This window comes from Prionailurus bengalensis, chromosome C1 (assembly GCF_016509475.1).
Source record: "Prionailurus bengalensis isolate Pbe53 chromosome C1, Fcat_Pben_1.1_paternal_pri, whole genome shotgun sequence".
Classification (NCBI taxonomy): Eukaryota; Metazoa; Chordata; class Mammalia; order Carnivora; family Felidae; genus Prionailurus; species Prionailurus bengalensis.
The window spans coordinates 33208567-33233651 of NC_057345.1; the positions used below are offsets into that span (position 1 = coordinate 33208567).

The window sequence follows — 25085 nt, forward strand, 5'->3', positions numbered from 1 at the left end:
TCAAAATGGATCACAAAGCTAAATATAAGAGTTAAAACTGTAAAACTCTTAGAAGAAAACATAGTAACTCTTCATGATCTTGGATTAGGCAATGATATTTTAGTAGAGCACCAAAGCAAAAGTGGTAAGAGAAAAACTAATAAATTGGACTCAGTCAAAATTTGAAACTTTTTACAAATTAAGTTATGTATTTATTTTAAGAGAGAATCCTAAGCATGCTCTACTCTGTCAACACAGGGCCCAATGCGGGGCTTGATCCCATGAACTGTGAGATCATGATCTGAGCCAAAATCAAGAGTCAGACACTTAACTGACTGAGCCACCCAGGTATCCTCCAAATTGAAACTTCTATACTTCAAAATGCAACATCAAGGGACACTTGGCTGGCTCAGTCAGTAGAGCATGTGACTCTTGATCTTGGGGTTGTGAGTTCAGGTCCCATGTTGGGTATAGAGATTACTTAAGGAATAAAATATATTTTTTAATTTTTTAAAAGTTTTATTTATTTATTTTGAGAAAGAGAGAAAGGGAGCATGAGCATGGGAGGGACAGAAAATGTGAGAGAGAATCCCAAGCAGGCTCTGTGCTCAGCGTGGAGCCCAACACAGGGCTCCAACTCACAAACCACAAGATCATGACCTTACCCAAAATCAAGAGTCAGACACTTAACCAACTGAGCCACCCAGGAAACCCTTAAGAAATAAAATCTTTAACAAAACAAAACAAAACAAAACAAAACAACATCTGAATGTCCCAATCAGATGTGAATATTTCTATTCATCAGTTTTTTGGATTTGTTTTATATTAATAGTGACACAAATAAATAATGATATTATTGTCATGAATCTAATATTTGCAGCTAGATGAATAATTATGTGACTCATTAAATCATAAAAGGAAAACAATTGTATTTCTATATGCTATCAAGAAACTATTGAGGGGTGCCTGGCTGATTCAGTCGAGGGAAACGTGATTTTTGATCTTGGGGTTGTGGGTTCGAGCCCCGTGTTGGGTGTAGAGATTACTTAAAATAAAATCTTTAAAAAAAAGAACTATTGAGAAATGAAATAAAAATTACCACTTGCAATATCAAAAAAAAAAAAAACCAACATCAAGAAAAAACCAAGAAAGTGAAAAAGACAACTCACAGACTAGAAGAAAATGTTTGCAAATCATGTTTGATACAGGACTTATATTTAGAATATGTAAAGAATTCTGATAATAGTAAAAGAAAGCTTGATTTAAAAATGAGCAAAATAGTTGAGTAGACATTTCTCTGGAGAAGATATATGAAATGATGCTCAATATCATTAGTCACGAGGGAAGTGCAAATTCAAACCACAATGAGATACCAGTACACACACACTAGAATGGCTATAAAAAACCAAAACAAACAAAGAAGCAAAACAAAGCATGACAAGTGTTGGTAAGGATGTGGAAAGATTAGAACCTTCATATATTACTGACGGGAATGTAAAATGGTGCAGGCACTGGAAAATAATTTGACAGTTTCTCAAGATGTTAGATGTAGAATTATCATGTGGCCCATCAATTTAACTCTTAGGTATCTACCCAAGAGAAATGTGCGTGCGAATGTTCAGAGCACTATTTACAATAGCCAAAAGATAGAAGTGACCCAAATGTCTCTCATTGGATGAATGGATAAACAAAATGTGGTACAGTAATTCTGTGTAGGAAATAGTTAACAGAGACCTGACGCTGCTATCCTTAGAAAGGCATGCTTGTGAGGTCAGCCCTTGACTAGCATCTGGGAACTTGGATTTTGGGAGTGTTCCCACCATTCCCTAACTGATAATAGGGGCTCACTGTGCCTAAACTGTTTGTGCAAACAGTGTGGTTTATACTTATATAGGGTCCCAGGATACAATTTCAAGGTGGGAGAGGGGTGTTTCTCTCACACCACCAAGCAATTCTTGGACATCATTTGGGTGTCCTACATTTCAACTTAATTCTGACACTATTTACCTTTAATTCTGATGCTGTCTACCTGAAGATAGTGTCAGATTGTACAGGCTAAGGCTCAGTCTTGTAAGACTGCTCCCCTCCTTCAGATGCCAGTTGCAAGCCTCGGGTATCACCTGTGCTTCTGACCAACTGGCTATAGATTGGAATTTCCAATTACCCCCTCCTTGGGTTTGATGAATTTGCTTGAGTGGCTTATAGAACCCAGAGAAATATTTAATTTGCTAGATTACTGGTTTATTATGAAAGGATATAACATAGGAATAGCCGGATGGAAGAGATGCATAGGGCAAAGTATGGGGACAGGGTGCAGAGCTTCCATGTCCTCTCTGACTACACCATCCTCCCCAAACCTCCATGTGTTCAGCAACCCAGAAGCTCTCCAAACCCTCTCCTTCTGGGTTTTTACAGAGGTTTCACTACAGGCATGGTTGATTAAATCATTGGCTATTGGTAATTGATTCAACCTCTTGCTCCTCTCCTGTCCCTGGAGGTCAGAGGATAGGACCTCTAATCCCATGGTTGGTTCTCCTGGAAACCAGCCCCTGTTGTTAATTGCTGGCCACAAGTCACCTCATTAACATAAGATGGCTTTATCGCTCTCATCACTTAGGAAATTCCAAGAGTTTTAGGATCTCTGTGCCAGAAATGGGTTGAAGATAAGGTCAAATGTATATTTCTAATCACAAATTGCAGTATCACAGTGCTCAATACCTGCCTTCCTTCTGAGAATCTGGAATTTTGGTACCTGGTGGGCAGAAGTGGTATATATGTGACTAGCTAGCCCCAAACAAAAACCTTGGGCACTGAATCTCTAATGAACTCCCCTGATAGAAGATACTTCACATGTATGATCAGTTTGTTGCTGGAGAAATTAACCACACCCTGTGTGACTCCACTGGAGAAGACTCTTGGAAGCTGGAGCCTGATTTCCTCTGGCCTTTGCCCCATGCACCTTTTATCTTTGCTGATTTTGCTTTGTATCCTTTTGTTGTAGTAAGTATCAGCTGTGACTATTAGTATATCTTTAGTCCAGTGAGGCAAGTCCTAAGAGTCACCGACCCTGGGAGTGATTTAGGGGACTCCAAACACTCATGCAATGGAAGACAATGTGCCTGTAAAAACCAAATACTTAACGCTTGCTACAACATGGATGAATCTCAAAACCATAATGCTAAGTAAAGAAGTCAGATGCAAAAGGTCACATATTGTATGATTATATTTATATGAAGTGTCCAGAAAAGGCAAAGTAGATTAATGGTTGCCCAGAGCTAAGAGTGGGAATTAGGGTTAACTAAATGGGCATGAGGTTTCTCAATGGGGTGATAGAAATGTTCTAAAATCAGATTGTGGTGGGTTTCACAAATGTAAATATACTAAAAGTCATTTAATAGTACACTTTAAAAAGGCAAATTTTATGGCATATAAATTTCACCTCAATAAAGCTGTTAAAAATAGAAGAACTGGTGGAAATAGGTGTATTAGATAGAAATCTAAGATGGTCTCCACGAGCCTCACCTGGTATACATATACCTTTTCCAAGTTATTCGAAAATCAACTACAATATAGATGCTGCTATGAAGAGCTTTTGCAGATGTAGTTAAGGTCCCAAATCAATTGGCTTTAAGAAAGAGAGATTATCCTAAGTGAGACTGACCTGATCAGGCGAGCCCTCAAAAGAGGTTAGGCTTTTCCCTGAAGAAGATATTCAAAGTGTGAGAAGGATTTGATGTGAGGTAAATTCTCCTTTGCTGACTTTGAAGATGGAAGAGACCACGTGGCAAAGAATGGTGGTTGCTTCTAAAAGCTGATAGACCTCCCAGGCTAACAGTTAGCAAGGAGATGGGGACTTCAGTCCTACAACCATGGGACTGAATTCAGCCTGCAGCCTGAGTGAGCTTAGAACTGCATTCTTTCCCAATACCTCAGAGATGAACACACCCAGCTCATACCCAGCTCATACCTTGATTTCAGCCTCTCACAAATCTTGAGATCATGACATGAGCCAAAATCAAGAGTTAGACACTCAACCAACTGAGCCACCCAGGTACCCTCATTTTAAGTCACTGAGTTGTGGTGATTTGCTTTACAGCATTAGAAAACTAGTGTATACTAGTTATGGATATAAATGAAACAAGATTGGCCATGGCTTGATAATTGTTAAAAGCTGGATGATTTTTTAAAAAGCTGGATGATAGATATAGGTATTTCCATAACTGTTCTATCTACTTTTGTATATGTTGGAACTTTTCCTTAATAAAAAAAGTTCTTAAAAAAATACCCAGGGCAACCACTAAAAGGAGTAGACTTAGAAAATAAAACTGTCAAACAGTAGAGAAGTCATAGAAACTTGGTCATAAAACCAACACAGTTTTAGAAATATTACTAGTTTAAATGCTCTGAGAGAGAGCTATGATTTTCAAATATCTGTGTGGACACGACAGGAGATGCTAACCTGGCAGTACGAGTTCATGCATTTGGTGGTCTCTGATATACCTGACTTTGGTATATGACATATTTGGTGTATGTGTTATTGTAGAAATAGGTTTTTTTTTTAAGTGGAAATTAAATCTAATGTTCACAGAACCTCTCAATTACCTCCTCAGTACTTTAAGCTTCCATAAAAAAATTTATTGTGTAGAGTAAATTCTGAGCTCTCTAAGGCTTTTCTGGCTTGCCTCCTGCGTATCTATCCAGCCTCATATCCCACATTTCCCCTAATCCTTTGCTCTGTAGGCCCAAGCAGTATCAGACTACATATAGTCCCCAGAACACTCAATGTTCTCTCCTACCCATTCTTTTTCATTTATGCTCTTCACTGTCTCTGAAACCTCCTTCCACCTGCTATCATTCTACTCCCTCTCTTTCCATAGATGAACACTTAGGAAAATCATTGTTTTAGTAAAACAGACTCTGGCACAGTGTAGTCAAACAGACCTGAGTCCAGATCTCAGATTTACCATTTGCTTGTTGTGTGACATTGAGCAAGTTGGTTAATTCTTCTGAGCCTCCCTTATCTTATATATAAAATGAGAATGCTAATATCTACTCTGAAGGTTTGTTATAATGTTAATACATCTGACACTAGTAACTGCTGTTGCCAGTAGCAGTGGCAGTAATAGTATTGTTATGGTCAGAATCTAATTTTAGGTGAATCTGGTAGATTAGACTAGGATTTACTCCAAAGAACTGAGCGTTTTGGGATCAATAATGAGACATGCATGATTGTGCTAATGTACTTACCTTGTGATTAGGAATGATCTCATAAGATTCACCTTAGTCTCTTACCTCTTGGAGGTTCTTCATCCTGACATAGGAAGCCAACCAGACATACCATTGGTGATGACTAGACTCCAGGAGGCCAAATGATAAAACCTGGATTAGAAAACGCAAATCCAGTTGACTCCAATGCTCCATGTTCTTGCCCTATACCATTCTGCCATCTTCATATAATTCTTGAATAGTATCAAAAGATACTTCCTGAAATTCTGTTGTTTTGATATTTCTAGCAACTACTGGTAAAATTCTAAATATTACTAATTGCAGGAACTAATTTTAATATTTCTGAGTATAATTTTCTTTTTTTAAAGCTGATAGTACCATGCTTAAAAAGTTTAGCTTTTTTCTATTTGTTTATAGTAGTCCCAAACTCTTCAGCATGGAATCTAGTTAGGGAAACAGAAATATTATCAGATCAGATAATCATGAATAATAATAAGGTGCAGCAGGAACACTAAAAGGAGTCTGGAAAAGCTTTCTGGAGGTGACATTTATGCAGAAACTTAAAGGAAAATCAGCAGAAATAGAGTGTTCCAAAACAGGAGAACACTTCAGATTTGATCATTACACTAACCATTCACTCCTTACAGAAATATTTTGTTTCTTTTTTCTTTAGACTCTGCACTTAAGAAGGCTCAACTAGAAATAGAACACTTGAAAGAAAATTTGATAAAGCTGAAAGAGAATGGTGAGTCATGCATGTTAGTAGATATAATGTTTAATAATACATTAAACAATAATTTAATATGTATTAAATATGTTTTAATATAATAATATCTTTAATAATAATACTAATAAAGCACTATTGCCATTGTTACTACTTATTTCTACTACTATTACTACTACTATCACTTACTGCTTACTAAGTAACAGGTATTCTCCCAGGCACTTTATATGCATGAACTCTAATCCTCACAACCCTTCCAAGTAGTATTATTATTCCCATTTCAAACACAAAAAAAACTGAGTTATGGAAGGTTAAGTGAGTTATCCAATAGCTACATTAAGTATTAATGAATTAAGTAATGCAGAGTGAGTATTAGAACCCATGTATCTGGGTTAGTCAGATACTCATGTATCTGACTCCAAAACCTGTGGTCAACACAAATAATACCTATTTTGCCCCTGACATCAAGACACCTTATGATGAATTTAACAATACTTCACACACACGTGTTCACTGGGAACCCAATAGGCTTGGAATCCATGGTGAATTAGTTAACCTGTCCCTGGCTTGACTGTAAAAATGCTACCAACTATAAATAATACAACAAAAGTTGAGTGTTGTAATGGTTAGCAACTACAAAAATAATGAAAAACGTGTTACCAGTTTTAAATAATTCTAAAATTGAGCTTACCCAGTGATACTGTGATTTATAATAAGAAATTTATATTTAGTCTTTGGCCCTGTTTCTGACACCATGCTTCTAAAACCTTGCAAATTTCCCATGTGGAAATTTGTTAATGAGGACTCTTGGAAAGCCCCTGGTTTACCAATGCTGGAAGGGGACAGGGCTGGAGACTGAGTTTAGTCACCAATGGCCAATGGATTTAATTACTCATGCCTATGAATCAAGCCTTTATAAAAACCCCAAAGGACAGGGTCTGGAGAGCTTCTGGTCAGTGAACACATGGAGATTTGGGGAGAGTGGTGTCCACAGAGAGGACATGGAAACTCCTCACCCCTTTACTCATACTTTGCCCTGTGCATTTCTTCTATCTGGCTATTCTTGAGTTATATCTTTTTATAATAAACTGGCAATCTAGTGAGTAAAATGTTTCTCTGAATTCTGTGAGCCACTCTAACAAAGTAATCAGACCAAGATGGGGGTCATGGCAACCTCTGATTTATAACCGGTCAGTCAGAAGCACACATAACAACATGAGCTTGCCATTGGCATCTGAAGTGGCGAACATTCTTGTGGGACTGAACCCTTAACCTGTGCAATCTGATGTTATCTCCAGCTAGATAGTGTCAGAATTGAGTGGAATTATAGGATGCCTGGCTGGTGTCCAATAATTGCTTGGATGTATGGGAGAAAAGAACCCTTACATTGTAATTGGTGATCAGGATTGTTAACCCTCCTTTTCAAAAGTATGTGATACAGTTATAAACACTGCCTCCTTAGTAATTGATAGAACAATAAAACAAAATCAGTAAAGATATGGAAGACTTAAGAACACTACCAACCAACATGATAATTATAGAAATTGATAATTATGGAAATTTTTGATAATTTCTATAATTGATAATTATAGCAAACTCCACCAGATGACACATTCTTTTCAAGTATACATGGAATGTTCACAAGGAGAGACCATATACTGAGCCATAAAATACATTTCTGTGGAAGAACTGAAATCACAAATTATGTTCTCTGACCATAATAGAATTAAACTGAAAAGCAATAACAGAAGTATGTTTAAAAAATCCCCAAGTATCACAATTGCACCAAGAAGCATAAAATACCTAGGAATAAATCTAACCAAAGATGTAAAAGATCTGTATGCTGAAAACTATAGAAAGCTTATGAAGGTAATTGAAGAAGAGATAAAGAAATGGAAAGACATTCCCTGCTCATGGATTGGAAGAATAAATATTGTCAAAATGTCAATACTACCCAAAGCTATCTATACATTCAATGCAATCCCAATCAAAATTGCACCAGCATTCTTCTCAAAACTAGAACAAGCAATCCTAAAATTCATATGGAACCACAAAAGGCCCTGAATAGCCAAAGTAATTTTGAAGAAGAAGACCAAAGCAGGAGGCATCACAATCCCAGACCTTAGCCTCTACTACAAAGCTGTCATCATCAAGACAGCATGGTATTGGCACAAAAACAGACACATAGACCAATGGAATAGAATAGAAACCCCAGAACTAGACCCACAAACGTATGGCCAACTAATCTTTGACAAAGCAGGAAAGAACATCCAATGGAAAAAAGACAGTCTCTTTAACAAATGGTACTGGGAGAACTGGACAGCAACGTGCAGAAGGTTGAAACTAGACCACTTTCTCACATCATTCACAAAAATAAACTCAAAATGGATAAAGGACCTAAATGTGAGACAGGAAACCATCAAAACCCTAGAGGAGAAAGCAGGAAAAGACCTCTCTGACCTCAGCCGTAGCAATCTCTTACTCGACACATCCCCAAAGGCAAGGGAATTAAAAGCAAAAATGAACTACTGGGACCTTATGAAGATAAAAAGCTTCTGCACAGCAAAGGAAACAACCAACAAAACTAAAAGGCAACCAACGGAATGGGAAAAGATATTTGCAAATGACATATCGGACAAAGGGCTAGTATCCAAAATCTATAAAGAGCTCACCAAACTCCACACCCAAAAAACAAATAACCCAGTGAAGAAATGGGCAGAAAACATGAATAGACACTTCTCTAAAGAAGACATCCGGATGGCCAACAGGCACATGAAAAGATGCTCAACGTCGCTCCTTATCAGGGAAATACAAATCAAAACCACACTCAGATATCACCTCACACCAGTCAGAGTGGCCAAAATGAACAAATCAGGAGACTATAGATGCTGGAGAGGATATGGAGAAACGGAAACCCTCTTGCACTGTTGGTGGGAATGCAAATTGGTGCAGCCACTCTGGAAAACAGTGTGGAGGTTCCTCAGAAAATTAAAAATAGACCTACCCTATGACCCAGCAATAGCACTGCTAGGAATTTACCCAAGGGATACAGGAGTACTGATGCATAGGGCCACTTGTACCCCAATGTTTATAGCAGCACTCTCAACAATAGCCAAATTATGGAAAGAGCCTAAATGTCCATCAACTGATGAATGGATAAAGAAATTGTGGTTTATATACACAATGGAGTACTACGTGGCAATGAGAAAGAATGAAATATGGCCCTGTGTAGCAACATGGATGGAACTGGAGAGTGTGATGCTAAGTGAAATAAGCCATACAGAGAAAGACAGATACCATATGGTTTCACTCTTATGTGGATCCTGAGAAACTTGACAGAAACCCATGGGGGAGGGGAAGGAAAAAAAAAAAAGAGGTTAGAGTGGGAGAGAGCCAAAGCATAAGAGATTCTTAAAACCTGAGAACAAACTGAGGGTTGATGGGGGGTGGGAGGGAGGGGAGAGTGGGTGATGGGTATTGAGGAGGGCACCTTTTGGGATGAGCACTGGGTGTTGTATGGAAACCAATTTGGCAATAAATTTCATATATTGAAAAAAAATCTTCCTCATGAAGAAAACTGAGTTCAGATATCTTCATTAGTGAATTCTAAAAAACTTTTAAAGAATAAATAATACCAATTTTACATAAATTCTTCCAGAAAATTGAAGAAGACAGAATACTTTCCATATGGGCAGCATTACCCTGATAACAAAAACCAGGTGGAAATATTACAGTATCCCTGATGACTACAGAAGAACTTGTGAAAGTATGGAGAATAAGAAGTAACTTTGGGAGTAGTTGTGTTTCTCCACAATGAATTGGCCAAATAAGTGGCTGTGCATCTAATCATAAGAATGACATAGATGTATGTGCATGACACAAATAGATGTCCATGATATGTTATCAGGTGAAAAAAGCAAGTTGTACAGTACTATATGCGGGACAGTGTTATTTTGGCTTTTATTTTGGGGGTCTGGGTGTATGTGTGTGTGTGCCCACAGGACTTTGATGAAGTGGTACACATTAATGTGGGGCAGTAGAGTCGTGAAGACACTGGAATAACTTTGCGTAAGTTGTAAATACCTGCTGCACTGAGTGTTTCAACTGTCTACCACCCACCCCACTATCCCAGCTCCTTCCAGCCCCTGTCTTCCCAGCCGCTAAAGGAATAATACTTGGCAGTTCTCTAGAATTTTCCTCCTGAGCTCATTCTTACAGGTGAAGGTCCATGCTTTAAGAGTTGTTAAATATTTTTAATAAAACCCTTGTCTGTATGTTAGAATGTGTATATAGAATCTTTTGAAGAGTATTTACTAAGTATTAATATTATTTTGGGTGAGGGTGGTGAATAAGGGTTAGATGAGAATATTCAGTTTGAACATAACATTGTTTGTTTGTTTGTTTAACTAAAAGCCTATATTCCATTTGTGATCAGCAAAACAATATTGCATTTAAAACAAGCCATAATTCAACTGCATTTTTAAGATTTATGAAAACTAAAACTCTGGTAACCTCCAGTGTGGACAAATGGGGAGTGTCATTGTACAGAATGTAACTTTGTACAATCTTTTTGAAGATTTGTTTTGGCAGTATCTATTACATTTCCTAAATGCACATATCAGCTGATCCAGTGGTCCAATTTCTGGGGATTTGTTTCTTGGAAGTAATGTCATAAGTACCTAAAGATTGATGAAAAAGGATAATGCTTTTAGAATTGTTTATAAGAGCAAGTCATTGGCAACACACCTGAATCTTCATCAGTAAGGGAAATGAACGCACTGGGCAGAATAAAATGAGAGGATGCGTTGAGACCAGTAGATTAGTAAGTGATGTATGAATAAGATGGACTAAAGTAGACAGGAATAAATTACTGATATGACACAGCTGCATACCCAAAATATATATTGAGTGAAAGAAGCCTCACACACACAAAATATGTATATTAAGAATCCATTTGTATGAAAACCAAGAACCACTAAAACTAATTTAAAAGTAGTTCCAAATGAGAAATGGAAAATGACTTTGTAAGGACAGTCCTGTAAAGACATCCATGATACAAAACAACAACAACAACAACAACAAAACCCACACATCGGTATGGTAAAGTTGCAGACAGATTGTGTAGCATCATTTAAATCTTTGAAAAATTGCACAAGCCAAAAAACAAATGTCTCTGTCTCTGTATATATGCACCCACCCACTGACACATATACAAGGTGGGATTGTGAATGATTTTTTTTTTCTTTTTGGTGTGTATTCAGCACTTTTCAAATTAAAAAAATTACATGCTAAGAGGGGGAAAGGAAAAGGAAGCAAGGAGGGAAAAAAAGGAAAAAAGGAAAAATACAAGGAATAATTAATACAAAACAGGTGATAAAGAGGGAAAACAAAGGAGACTCTTTTTTAAGTTTATTTATTTTATTTGTGTGTGTGTGTGTGTGTGTGTGAGAGAGAGAGAGAGAGAGAGAGAGAGAGAGAGAGGAAGCACAAGCCAAGGGAGGGGCAGAAAGGGAAAGAGAGAGAGAATCCCAAGCAGGCTCCATACCACCAGCACAGAGGCAGAGCCCTATGTGGAGCTCGAACTCACAGACTGTGAGATCATGACCTGAGCCGAAATCAAGAGTCAGAGGTTTAACCAACTGTGCCACCCAGGTGTCCCAACAAAGGAGACTTTTAAGCAGAAGAAGAAAAACTAAGAGAAATATATGTGGAAATGGCTAAAAAGAAACAGCTACAAATTCAGGAAAGTTTCCCATAGCAAGTTTGCAATAATAAGGAAACTGATGAGCCCTGGAAAGAGCAGGTCTTAGAGTGGACTACCATTTTTTGGGCTGTGGTGCAGGCAGAAAGATGGTTTTGATACATTAACTTGATTTACCTTAGAAAATCTGTCCATTCACTGCTCATGGCTCACCATTTGTTGTCTGTGGGGCCCTACCATTGCTGAATAGAGGTGTCTAGGAGTGTATGTGGTATGTATGAGAGATAGGACCACAAGCAAGTAGGAAGATAATTTTCTCTGTGCTGAACTTCTAGGAGGTAGGCTCCACTGCTTTAAAAGTACATCTCCTCCAAGAGCCTCTAGTGCCAAAAACCCTATCCTCAAAATATCCAGCTCTGGGGTGCCTGGGTGGCTCATTTGGTCAAGCGTCCGACTTCAGCTCAGGTCATGATCTCACGGTCCGTGAGTTCGAGCCCCGCGTCGGGCTCTGTGCTGACAGCTCAGAGCCTGGAGCCTGCTTCAGATTCTGTGTCTCCCTCTCTCTCTGACCCTCCCCTGTTCATGCTCTGTCTCTCTCTGTCTCAAAAATAAATAAACATTTAAAAAATTTTTTTTAAATATCCAGCTCATTAGTCTGGTGTGAGAAACAAAAAAAACTGTGTTCTTTTCTCTGTTTTAGATTCAATTGACCTACAGAAAGCAAAGGAACGTAATCAGAGACTGGATGAAGAAATTCTGGCTTTAAGAAATCGGGTTCGATCACTTGACTCAGAAAAAAAAATGCTTGGAGAAGTAGTAAGTTGTTGAATGTCATTTGTTCTTAGAATTTATTTAAATGTGTATAAAATAACAATCAGCAGCTAGAGCAACATAGATATGTATTACCTATATATATGATTGTATATATATATATATATATATATATATATATATATATAGTCATTAATGAGGACTGATACTGGCGGCTATAGCATCCCAGATAGATGCCATGCTGTGACTTAGATGACCTATCAGTATTTATATTTTATACATTTTGCCTACCTGTGCTAAACAGTAATGTTACTGCTCTTATGTCAGTTTAGGACCTTTTTAATAAGGATTTAGATATCAGTTTACACTTAATTTAGCAAATAGAAATTATTATTCTATTGGATAAATTTGAGTTGTGCCACATTGTTGAATTATTTCTTTTTAGTAATGTATTGATTTTTTTAATTTTTAGTTTTTTTAATGTTTATTTATTTTTGAGAGAGACAGAGACAGAGTGTGAGTGGGGGAGGGGCAGAGAGAGAGGGAGACACAGAATCTGAAACAGGCTCCAGGCTCTGAGCTGTCAGCACAGAGCCCAATGAAGGGCTCAAACTCACCGACTGTGAGATCATGACCTGAGCTGAAGTTGGATGCTCAACCTACTGAGCCACCCAGGCGCCCCTGTATTTATTGATTTTTAATATGGACTTCTAAGTTCTGGATATATGTCTCTTCAATTTTAGTTTATATTCATTTTACAGTCATATCTCTAGTGTCTCACACAACAGCCCACATAAACTAATTGCTCAAGTAATTTTGTTGCAAGAATGAATAAATACCCAAGAGGATGGCTATTATCAAAACAACAGAAAAAAAAAATGTTGACAGTAATATGGAGAAATTGGAGCCCTTGTGCATTGTTATTGAGAATGAAAAATAGTATTGCAGTGACTATAGAAAACAGCATGGCACTTTCTTTAAAAAGTAAATGTAGGGGCGGCTGGGTGGCTCAGTCGGTTGAGCGGCCGACTTCGGCTCAGGTCATGATCTCGTGGTCCGTGAGTTTGAGCCCCGCGTCGGGCTCTGTGCTGACAGCTCAGAGCCTGGAGCCTGTTTCAGATTCTGTGTCTCCCTCTCTCTCTCTGCCCCTCCCCCGTTCATGCTCTGCTTCTCTCTGTCTCAAAAATAAATAAATGTTATAAAAAAAAATTAAAAAAAAAAAGTAAATGTAGAATTACCATATGATTGAGCAATTCTGCTTTTGAGTATATACCCAAAGAATTGAAAGCAGGGACTTGAACAGATTTGCACACTCATGTCACAGCAGTGTTATCCACAACATCCAAAAGGTTGAAGCAATGCAAGTGTCCCTTGATGGATGAATAGATAAGCAAAATGTGGCACATACATTTGGAATATATAGATAGACAAAATGGAATATTACTCAGCCTGAAGGGCATTCTGACCTGTGCTACAACAGGGATGAAACTTGAAGACATTATGTTAATTAAAATGTTAGTCACAAAAGGACAAATAGTGTATGATTCCCTTTATATGAGGTACCTAGAGTAGCAAAATCACAGAGACAGAAAACAGAATGGTGGTTGCCAGGGGCTGGGGGGAAAGAGAGGGACAGAATAGGGAGTTCTTATCTAATGGGTAAAGAGTTTCAGTTTTGGAAAATGAAAAGAATTGTGGAGACTGATGGTGGTGATGGTTACATAATAATGTGAATGTACTTAATAGTACTGAACTGTGTGCTTAAAAATGGTCAACATGGTAGGGACGCCCATGTGGCTCAGTTGGCTGAGCATCCAACTCTTGATTTCGGCTCAGGTCATGATCTCACTGTTCATGGGATTGAGCCCCAAATCAGGCACTATGCTGACAGTGTGGAGCCTGCTTGGGATTCTCTCTCTCCTTCTCTCTCTGCCCCTCTCCCATTTATGCTGTCTCATGCTCTCTCTCTCAAAATAAATAAATAAATAAAACTTTTTTAAAAAGGTCAACATGGTAAATTTTGTGTTACGTAGGTTTTATCATAATTTTTAAATGTAATCATAAGCATGAATAAACAATGACTGTTCAAGTTGTCTTAGTCTTTGTAAATTTATATATTTAATACGGACATATACTTATATGTTTAATACATGCATGTACATATATACACCTGCATGATAAAATTCAAGAAGGGTACATCCCACACAGTGTTGTTTCTGGAAAGGGAAAAGGGATTGTGGCGTAAGGTTATGATAGGATAATATCATTTTTTTTAAGTTTATTCATTTTGAGATAGAGCGTGTGAGTGGGGGAAGGGCAGAGAGAATGGGAGACAGAGAACCCCAAGCAGGCTCTGCACTGTCAGTACAGAGCCCGACTCAGGGCTGGAGCTCAAGAACCATGAGATCATGACCTGAGCCAAGATCAAGAGTCAGAAGCTTAACCCACTGAGCCACTTTTTACTCTATAAACCTATGTGTGTTAGTTGAATTTTTTTCATGAAGAATGTATTCATGTATTACTAGTACCTTTTAATAGCAAAGCAAACCCCCTCCCCAACCCCATACTCTCATATTTAAAATACTTTTGTATTTAAGGTTGAAAGGCTCAAAGGAAAGATTCATGAATCTCAAGAGAATAAGCAACTTGGAAACCACTCCCCTGGGAAAACTGTGGGTACTGAACAGAGAGAACAGGTATTTGAAAGTCTATTCTTTCTGGTTTCATATTTTGAAGTGAGTCCCATTTTTGCAGAGTATACCAGAGCGATTGGTGCTGATCATTTATTACTCTCCTCTTATTGCCTCTTTTTCTATTGCTCAGCCAATTAGAGTGGAGGAAGAAATTGGGGTTCAGAGGATGTGTTTCTGTTCACTTCTTCCCCACAGGGGAAATGTATGTGAAGAATGTGATGGATTATTTCTTTTAAAGAAAAGAGGAAAGGAATCTTACAAAGAGACAACCAATTTGAGCATTTTTAATCATCACAATGAAGTTGATTTATAGAATCAACCAATGGTGGGAGAGGGGGTAGTTGGAGCCACACTTAAAGTAATAAACCAGGGTAGAGAACGAGAACGGCCTAGACGCCATGTACAGTGTCTAGTCTTTTCAGTGTGATCAGCATCTGAAGCGGTGGACAAAGTGATCGACTTTAGGGCTGGAATGAAGCAGAAGCCAGTATGTGTTAGATACGGCTGTTTCAGACACTCAGGGCAAGGAGCTAGACTGCTTTGGGGGGCTTTCCTCTTATATACTTAAGATGAGTGACATCCCTTGTTGCTGAGGGGTCTCATTCATGAGAGCTGTTTTTATTGTAGCTCCCTGGGCCCTATAGCCCAGACCTCTTAGGTATCATGGAAACTACAGCTACAGAATTTCTTGGCTCTGACCCAAGGAGTTAGTATCCTTTCTTGTCTTCCAAAACCCTTTTCCATATAAGCAGTACATTTTTGTAGGAAAGAAAGGAAGAAAAGCAGGGAATGAGGAGTGGAGGAAAGAAAAGAAGGAATTTACAATCAAGACTGCAGTAACTTTTACCAAAATCATTCTGCAAACACTCAGTAGGGCTCTAGTTACAAGCAAGTTGATTATTAATAACTATTTTGATTAGTTTCTTATTTATCCTTCCAGTATGTCTTTATGCAAATGTAAGAAATTTGAATATTTACTCAGATTTCCTCCTTTCCTGATTTCTTTTTCTTTTTACTTCTGTATCATACAAAAGAGAGATCCTTCTGTATCATATAAAAAAAGTCTTCCTCATTCTTTTTTCTTTTTAATTTTTTTTTAACATTTATTTATTTTTGAAAGACAGAGAGAGACAGTGCATAAGCAGGGGAGGGGGAGAGAGAGAGAGGGAGACACAGAATCCAAAGCAGGTTCCAGGATCTGAGCTGTTTGTTAGCACAGAGCCCAGCACGGGGCTTGAACTCACAAATTGCAAGACCATGACCTGAGCTGAAGTCAGACGCTCAACCAACTGAGCCATCCAGGAGCCCCAAGTCTTCCTCATTCTTTAGAGCAGTGTAGCTTTCTATTGTGTGGATGTACTACATTTAACCAGTCTCCTCTGATGAACACTTGGGTTGTTTCTAGTCTTTTGCACATGTATGCAGGTGTTTCTGTAGGATAGAGTCACAGAAATGGGATTATGAGATTAGAGATTAGATACATCTGTAATTTGGGTAGATATTGCCCGATATCCCTCAGAGAGAATTATACCAGTTTCCTCTCCCTCAGCAATGCATGTGAAAACCACTTTGGTAAAAAATTCACCAACTGAATATATTGTCAAAATTTTGTGTTTTTACTAAATGAGAGCTGAGAATGGGTATCCAAATGTAGTTTTCATGTTTATTTATCTATTTACAGTAGGACTGAGCATTTTTCATATGTTTAAAAGTTATTTGTATTTCTTTTATAAAATAGCTTGATTGAAATACCTAATACAATACAGACATACATATTTTAAGAGTTGAGTTTAATGAGATTTGACAGGTGCATACACCTGTATAACCACAACCGACCACTGCAATCAAGAAAGAAAACACATTCATTAGCCTAACATATTCATTAGCTCCCTCCCCCTTTGCCATCACACCCCTCCCTGCCCTGTCCCCACTCCACCACTTTCTGTTATAATACGTTTTCTAGAATTTCTAATAAATAGAATCATCTGGTATATACTCTTTTGTGTTTGGCTTCTTTCACTTGAAATGATGCTTTTGAGATTTATCCATGTTGCTGCCTGTGTCAAGAGTTCATGTTTTATATTGCTGAGTAATATCCCTGTATGTGGATATACCATAAACTATTTGTCTACCCACTGGTGGATAGAACATTCAGATTATTTTCAGGTTTTGACTGTTATAAAATAAAGCTGTCACTAGTATCCTCATACCAGTTTTTTTTTTTTCATCTTGGATAAATACCTAGTAGTGGAATTATCAAGTCATAGAGTCAGTGCATGTTTAACTGTATGAAAAACTGCCAGACTGCTTTCCAAAGTAGTGGTACTAGTTTACATTCCCATTGACGATGGTATGGAAGTTTCAGTTGCTTCCTCATCTTCAACAACATTGTTATTGTCAGTCTTGTGAATTCTAGACTTTCTAGTGGACACGTAATGGTATCTCACGGTGCTTTTAATTTGACTTTTGAGAGTATCTAATGACAATGAGTATGTTTTGATGTGTTTATTGGCCATTAGTGTATGTTCTTTTATGAAACCTCTGTTCAAATATTTTGCTAGTTTTTAATTCAGTTATTTATATTAAGTTGTAGGATTTTTTTCTATTTTTTGGATAACTGGCCTTCATTAGATAGATGTATTTTCAATATTTTCTCTCAGTCTGTGTCTTGTCTTTTTGTCTTTTAAAATAGTGTTTTATGAAGAGTAGTTGTTTTAAAATTTTGATGGATCCCAATTCATCAAAGTTTTCTTTTATAATTTTATGATAGGACATAAAAGCCATCTAAGAACCAAAGACACAAAATATTTCTCCTCTCTTTTCTTCTAAAGGTTTTATAGTTTGAGCTTCTACATTTAGATTTATGATCCATCAGAGATCATTTTTGTATATAGTGTGATGTAAGGGTTGAGGTTCATTTATTTCCAAATGTATATCCAATTATTCTAGAACCATTTATTGGAAAGAGAGTTATTTCCTTATCGAATTACTTTGGCTCCTTTAGCAAAAATTAGTTATACAGCTCAGTTTCTGGACTCTATTCTGTTCCATTAATCTACGTTTATTCTTAAATAATGCCATGCTGTTGTTTTATTGTAAGTCTTAAAATCAAAGAAAACCTTTCCAACTCTGTTTTTCTTTTTTAAAATTGTTTGGACTGCTCTAGGTCCTTTGCATTCCCATATATATTTTATTTTTTAATGTGTATTTATTTATTTTTGAGAGAGAGAGAGAGAGAGCAAACATGAGCAGGAGAGGGGCAGAGAGAGGGGGAGAGAGAGAATCCTAAGCAGGCTCTGCACTGTAGCAGGCTCTGCGCTGACGGTGCAGAGCCCAATGCAGGGCTCAAAGTCACAAACCATGAGGTCATGACTTGAGCTGAAACCAAGAGTAGGAAACTTAACCGACTGAGCCACCCAAGTACTCCCCTATATACATTTTAGAATGAGCTTGTCAGTTTTGACAAAAATGCCATGTAGGATTTTGATTGGAATGGCATTGAATGTTCAGATCAATTGAGGAAGAATTTATATTTTAACAATATTGGGTCCACCAATGTGTTAACGTGGTCTATATCTTTACATTTATTTGGGTCTTTAATTTGTCTCAGCAATGTTTTGTAGTTTTCAGCACACAGTTCTTGCCTATGTAGAATTACATTTATTCTTTAAAAAAAAATGGGAGTATAATTTACATTGCCATAAAATTCACCCTTTTAAAGTGTACAGTGCAGTGAATTTTAGTATACTCACAAAGTTATGCAATTATCACTACTGTCTAATTTCAGAACATTTTTATCTCCCCAAAAGAAACCCCATATCCATTAGTAGTCATTCTCCATTCCCTTAGCCCCCAGCCTCTTGGCAACTACTAATTTACTTTTTGTCTCTAAGAATTTGCCTATCCGGTACATTTCATGCAAATGGAATCATAAAATATGTGGTCTTCTGCATCTGGCTTCTTTCACTTTAGCATAATATTTTCAAGACTCAAGCCTATCATAGCATAGGTAAGTGCTTTATCTCTTTTTTGTGGCTAAATAATATTTCATTGCATGGATTATACCACATTTTGTTTTTCCATTCGTCAATTGAGGGGCATTTGGTAGTTCCCACTTTGTGGCTATTTTGAATAATGCAAACTTTTTGCATGGACATGTTTTCATTTCTTTTGGGTATGTACCTAGGAGTGAAATTGCTAGGTCATATGTTAACTCTCTGTTTACCCTTTTGAAGAAATGCCAGGCTGTTTTCCAAAGCAGTTGTTTCATATAATATTCCCATCAGCAGTGTATAAGAATTCTAATTTCCCTAATTTCCCTAATTTCCCCTCTAATTTCTTCACCAATATTTGTTATAGTCTTATCTTTTTTATTATAGCTACCCTAGAGGGTGTGAAGTAGGATCTTAATGTAATTTTGATTTGTATTTCCTGTGTAATCTTGAGCATCTTTTCTCACGCTTATTGGCCATTTGTATATCTTCTTTAGAAAATGTCTATTCATGGGGTGACTGAGTGGCTCAGTTTTTTAAGCATCCAACTCTTCACTTCAGCTCAGGTCATGATCTCACGCTTTGTGGGATCGTGCCCATGTTGGGCTCTGTGCTGACAGGGTGGAGCCTGCTTGGGATTCTCTCTCTCCCTCATTCTCTGCCCCTCCCCTGCTCACGTGTGTGTGTGTGTGTGTGTGCGCGCGCGCGCGCGCGTGTGCATGCGCACTCACGCATGCACACACGCGAGCTCTCTCTCTCTCTCAAGATAAATAAATAAAGGGGTGCCTGGGTGGCTCAGTCGGTTGAGCGTCCGACTTTGGCTCAGGTCATGATCTCGCTGCTCGTGAGTTCGAGCCCTGCATCGGGTCCTGTGCTGACAGCTCAGAGCCTGGAGCCTGTTTCAGATTCTGTGTCTCCCTCTCGCTCTGCCCCTTCCCTGCTCATGCTCTTTCTCTGTCTCTCAAAAATGAATAAATGTTAAAAAAAATTTTTAAAGATAAATAAGCATTAAAAAAAGAAAATGCCTATTCATATTCTTTGCCAGTTTTAATGGAGTTGTCTTTTTATTACAAGAGCTCTTTATATACTCTATTTATTAATCTCTGTCATGGACTGAATTGTGCCTCCACTGAAATATGTTGAAGTCCTAACCCCCAGTACCTGTGAACACAACCTCATTTGGATACAGGGTCTTTGCAAATGCAGTCAAGTTAAGATGAGGTCATTAGGATGGGCCCTAATCCAATATGACCGGCGTACCTGTGAGAAGAGGAAATGCTATGTGAAGACAGAGACACACAGGGAGTGCCATGTGATGACAGATGGAGAGATTGGAGGGATGCAGGTACAAGCCAAGACATGCCAAGGATTGACAGCCACCACCAGAAGCTAGAAGAGGCAAGGAAAGATTCTACCCAGAGTCTCAAAGGGAACATTGCTTTGGTAATAGCTTGACTTCAGAGTTCCAGCCTCCAGAGTGATGAGGAATAAATTTCTGTCGGTTTAAGCTACCCAGTTTGTGGTACTTTGTTATGGCATCCCGCAGAAACTCGTTGACATTTTGGTACCAAAAAGTGAGGTACCTTCTATAACAAATAGCTAAAACAGTAGAAGTGGCTTTGTACTTGTATTACATGTGGAAGCTGGAGTAATGTTGGGGTGCTAGATAGAAAAAGCTTAAATTGCCTTGAAGGGATTGTTGGTATAAATACAGACTTAAAGGTGATTCTGGTGAGAGTTCATGAAGAAGTGAGACTATAGGGAAAGCTTCTGTCTCTCAGAGAATACGTAGATTGCCATGATCGGAATGTTGCTTAGAAACATGAACTTTGAAGCTGCTTCTGGTGAGGCCTCAGAGAGCAGTGAGGAACATGCCCTATTTGACTCTGAAGAAGAGATGATCCTTGTTATAAAGTAGCAGAGAACGTGGTTGAATTATGTTTTACCACTGAGTGGAAAGTAGAACCTGGAAGTGATAAACTTGGATATTTAACTGTGGTGATTTCTGAACAAAATGTATAAGGTGTGGCCTGTTTTAACCGTGATGCTTATGGTAAAATATGAGAGGAAAGAGATAAATTGAATGAACTTCAATAAAAAAGAACAACACTCAATGTTATAAATCCTATAATATATTGTTAATTATTTTTGCTTAAGCCTTTTAAGGGGAACCTTTTAAGGGGAAAACAAAAGTATTTCATATTTAACCACATACTGACCACTTCTAGAGTTCACCATTGCTTTGCATAGATCCAAATTTCTACCTGGTACCATACTTCTTTAACCTAAAGACCATGATTCATCATTTCTCCTGGTACAGATCTACTAGTGATCAACTTTTTGTTTTTTTTTTTTCTTTTTGTCTGCAAAAGTCTTTGTTCTACTTTTGTTTTTCAAAAATGTTTGTTATTGTGATAAAATACACATAACTATTTTTAAGTGTACAGTTCAGTGATAGTAAGCACATTCACAATGTTGTGCAGCTATAACTAACATCTACTTCCAGAACTCCCTTCATCTTGCAAACCCGAAACTGTGTATTCGTTAACCAATAATTCCCTCTTCTGCCCTTCCTCCCAGCCCCTGGTAACCGCCATTCTACTTTCTGTCTCTATGATTTGGACTACTCTAGGTACCTCAAATAAGGGGAATCACATTCACTATTTGTCCTTTGGTGACTCACATTTCAATTAGCATGATATCTTCCAAGTTTCGTTCCTGTTGTACCACATGTCAGAATGCCCTTCCTATTTCAGGCTGAAATTCCATTGTATTGCCACATTTTGTGTATCTATTCATCCATCAAGGGACACTTGAGCTGCTTCAACCTTTGGGCTGTTGTGGATAACACTGCTATGAACACAAGTGTACAAATATCCATTCAAGTCCCTGCTTTCAATTCTTTTGGGTATATACCTAGATGTGGAATTGCTGGATTATAGTAACTGGGTTTCATTTTGTTGAAGAACCATCATACCGTTTTCCACAGTGACTACACCATTTTACTTTCTCACTAACAGTTTCACAAGGGTTCCAATTTCTCTATATCATCATCAACAACACCTATTTTCTGTGGTTTTGGTGGTAGCTATCCTAATGAGTACAGGGTAGTTTCTCATTGTGGTTTGAGTTGCATTTACCTAATAATTAATGATGTTAAACATCTTTTCATGTGTTTATTGATCAATCATATGTCATCATTGGAGAAATATCTATTCAAGTCCGTTGCGTATTTTAAAATCAGGTTGTTGTTATATTGTTGAGTTTTGGGAGCTCTTTATATATTCTGCTTATATCAATCCCTTATCAGCTATATAATTGCAAATATTTTTCCATTCCATAGGTTTCATTTCATCTGTGTTGATGCACAAAAAATTCTAAATTTCATGGTCAGTTTGTCTATTTTTTCTTTTATTGCCTGTGCCTTTGATGTCATATCCAAGAAATCATTGCCAAATTTAATGTTATAAAGCTTTTTGCATGTTTTCTTCTATGAGCTTTATAGTTTTACATCTTATATTTAAATCTTTGATTCATTTTTAGTTAATTTTTATATATGCTGTTAGGATACAACTTCATTCTTTTTGTAAATAGATGTCCAATTTTTTCAGCATCATTTGTTGAAAAGACTGGTCTTTTCCCATTGAATGGTCTTGGCACATCTGTCAAAAATCATTTGACCATATCGGGACACCTGGGTGGCTCAGTCAGTTGAGTGACTGACTTCAGCTCAGGTCATGATCTCACAGTCTGAGTTCGAGCCCCGCATCGGGCTCTATGCTGACAGCTCAGGGTCTGGAGCCTGCTTCAGATTCTGTGTCTCCCTCTCTCTCTGCCCCTCCCCTGCTCATGCTCTGTCTGTCTCTCTCTCTGTCAAAACTAAATAAACATTAAAAAAAAAATCATTTGACCATATACATGCAGGTTTATTTTGGAGCTCTGTATTCTATTCCATTGGCCTATATGTCTGTATTTATGCCTGTACCACACTGTTTTGACTACTCTGGCTCTGTACTAAATTTTTAAGACATGTTTATTTTGAGTGAGAGAGAGAAAGAGTGCATGCTTATGCGCATGTGAGCGGGGGAGGGGCAGAGAGCCAGAGTGAGAGCGAGAGCGAGAGCGAGAGAGAGAGAGAGAGAGAGAGAGAATCCCAAGCAGGCTCCATGCTGTCAGCACAGAGCTCTAGCACAGAGCATCATGGGGCTCAGTCCCACGAACTGTGAGATCATGACCTGAACAGAAATCAAGAGTTGGACCCTTAACTGACTGAGCCACCCAGGCACCCTGCATATTTTAAAATCAGGAAGTATAAGTCCTAAAGCTTTGTTCTTCTTTTTCAAGATGGTTTTAGCTGTTCAGCATCCCTTGAAATTCCATATGAATTTTAAGATGGGTTTTTCTATTTCTGAAAAAAAAAAAATGTCATTGGGATTCTGACAGAGACTGCATTGAATCTTCAGATTGCTTTAGATAGTATTGACATCTTAATAATATTAAGTCTTCCAATCCATGAACATGGAATGTGTTTCCATTACTTTCTCTTCTTTAATTTTTTTCAGCAATGATTTCTAGTTTTTATTGTACAAGTCTTTCACCTCCTTGGTTAAATTAATTCCTAACTATTTTTTTGATGCTACTATAAATAGAAGTGTTTTTGTAATTTTCTTTTCAGATTGCTCATTGTTACCATGTAGAAGTGTGACTGAGTTTTGTGTGTCGACTATGTGTCTTGCTGCTTGGCTAAATTCATTTATTAAGTCTGACTGTGGAATCTTTAAGGTTTCCTACATATAAGATTATATCATCTGCAAACAGAGATAATTTTGCTTCTTCTTCTCCAGTTTGGACGTCTTTTATTTATTTTTCTCTTGCTTAATTGCTCTGGCTAGAATTTCCAATACTATGTTGAATAGAAATGGTGAAAGTTTGTTCCTGATCTTACAGGGAAAGCTTTCAGTCTTTGACCATTGAATATGATGTTCACCATGGGTTTCTTATAAATCTTTATTATGTTGAGATAGTTTTCTTCTTTTCCTAGTTTATTTTGTGGTTTGTTGTTATCGTTGTTGTTGTTGTTTCAAGTAGGATCCATGCCAAGCATGGAGCCCAATGCAGGGCTTGAACTCACGACCCTGAGATCAAGACCTAACCGAAAATCAAGAGTCAGACACTTAACCAACTGAGGCATCCAGGCACCCCTCTTTAATGTCTTTTTAATCATGAAATGGTGTTGAATCCTGTCAAATGCTTTTTCTGCACCAATTAGATGATCATGTCAATGTTCCTTCATACTTTTAATGTGGTGTATCACAATGATTAATTTCTATATATTGAACCATACTTACATTTCAGGAATAGATCTCACTTGGTTATGGTGTATATCCCTTCTAACATGATGTTAAATTCATTTTGATAATATTTTTTGAGGATTTTTACATCAATTCTCATAAAGGATATTAGTCTGTAGTTTTTTCTTCCTTATAGTATCTTTGTCTGGCTTTCATGGCAGGGTAAGCTGACCTCACAGGGTGAGTTAGAAAGTGTTTCTTCCCTTTCAAATTTTGGGAAAAGTTTGAGAAGGCTTGGTGTTAGTTCTTTTTTTAATGTTTGGTAGAATTTACCAGTGAGGCCATCAGGCCTGAGACCTTTCTCTGTACTGGAGATTTTTGATTACTGACTCAGTATCCTTACTCATTATAGGTCTATTCAAATTTTCTGTTTCTTTATGATTCAGTCTTTGTTGGTTTTGTGTTTCTAGGAATTTGTCCATTTTGTGTATGTTGTCTAATTTATTGTGTACAATTGTTCAGAGTACTCTTTTTTTAAATGTTTTTATTTATTTTTGAGAGAGAAAGAGAGAGAGAGAGAGAGAGAGCGCGCGCGCGCACAAGTGGGGGAGGGGCAGAGAGAAAGAGAGGAAGAAACAGAATCTGAAGCAGGCTCAAGGCTCCAAGCTGTCAGCACAGAGCCCGATGCAGGGCTCGAACTCATGAACT

The 25085-nt window shown here is 37.7% G+C and overlaps 1 protein-coding gene across 3 annotated transcripts in view; it reads left to right on the plus strand.

The window, feature by feature from the left end:
* Positions 1-25085, plus strand: part of CCDC30 (coiled-coil domain containing 30) — a 130974-nt gene that overhangs the window by 23871 nt on the left and 82018 nt on the right. For all 3 annotated transcript variants that reach the window (XM_043574613.1, XM_043574612.1, XM_043574614.1), the window contains 3 exons: positions 5879-5950; positions 12331-12446; positions 14999-15097. In XM_043574613.1, coding sequence (XP_043430548.1) covers positions 5879-5950; positions 12331-12446; positions 14999-15097 — 287 coding nt within the window. The remainder of the gene's footprint in view (positions 1-5878; positions 5951-12330; positions 12447-14998; positions 15098-25085) is intronic.